The 960-nt window shown below is 63.1% G+C and overlaps 1 protein-coding gene across 1 annotated transcript in view; it reads right to left on the reverse strand.

Moving 5' to 3' along the window:
* Window positions 1-339, reverse strand: part of LOC102384887 (ankyrin repeat and KH domain-containing protein 1) — a 173,262-nt gene extending 172,923 nt beyond the window's left edge. The window contains 1 exon segment of the mRNA XM_025216108.1: window positions 143-339. Coding sequence (XP_025071893.1) covers window positions 143-193 — 51 coding nt within the window. The 5' untranslated portion in view covers window positions 194-339.
* Between the last annotated feature and the right edge of the window lie 621 nt (window positions 340-960).

Consider the following 960-nt stretch of genomic DNA (forward strand, 5'->3'; position numbering starts at 1 on the left):
GTCTATCTCCTCATCGCCGACGGGGGCGGCGGAGCCGTCCGTGAGCATCACGCTGATCCGGGGCCGCCGCTGCTCTCCCAGCCCAGCCGTCTCCGTCCCCTCACAGCACCAGCAGCAGCGCCACTAACTTCTCACAACCTACCAGGCCCACGGGCGCTGCGCCGCCCAACCCGCCCGCTTCGACCATTGCCATTGGCCACGTTCGGCCTATGGCGCAGTCCCATTGGACACAGCTGCCGCCAATCAATCATTCGTCACGCGCTCCCAGCATGCTGCCTTGAGAGCACACGCCGAGGCGGTTTGTACCCCGCGCCCCGCCCAGTTCTCGCTAGTTCGCTTCCTGAACTTGCAGAAATCCGATTTGGTAGCTGGCCTGTCAGTCAAGCCGCTCCCGGAATTTCTAATGATTGGTTGGATAGGATTACCGTCAATCAAACTTAATTTAATCTTTCCGGAGGTTGATTGGTCAAATGTCGGATCAGTCATATGGCACAGACTCTGGCGCCGTATGATTGGCTTATGTCCCAGTCTGTCACGCCTCCTCCCCTTCGACTCTGTCTGAAGGTCTCAGTCAGTGAGAACAAGCCCCTAGCTCCTTTGGCCGGGCTGCATGATTGGGTCTGAGCCACGTCTATCAATGCCGACAGCTGCCTGGTCACTTTCCGCTGCCCGCTCCGATCCCGGTCCGCTGCGGGGCCGTGATTGGACGAACGGGATGCCAGTCATGTAGCTGCGATCCCGACTTCCTTTTTTCCTTCCTTCCGCGCCGCCCTGCCCGCATGGTCCGCGTCTTTCCCAACCAGGCTTCGGGGCTCGCTCGGCCCTGCTCGGGCTCCCCAGGCCGCGCCCATTGTTGAAGCGGCGGCTCCGCACGGGGGCCGCCGCGCTCCCCAGCCCCCCGCACCACGTGGGCGCTCAGCGCGGCAGAGGGCCCTGCCGGCGCCGAGCAGTAGCAGCCTC

Source organism: Alligator sinensis, unplaced genomic scaffold, assembly GCF_000455745.1.
Source record: "Alligator sinensis unplaced genomic scaffold, ASM45574v1 scaffold14_1, whole genome shotgun sequence".
NCBI lineage: Eukaryota > Metazoa > Chordata > Crocodylia > Alligatoridae > Alligator > Alligator sinensis.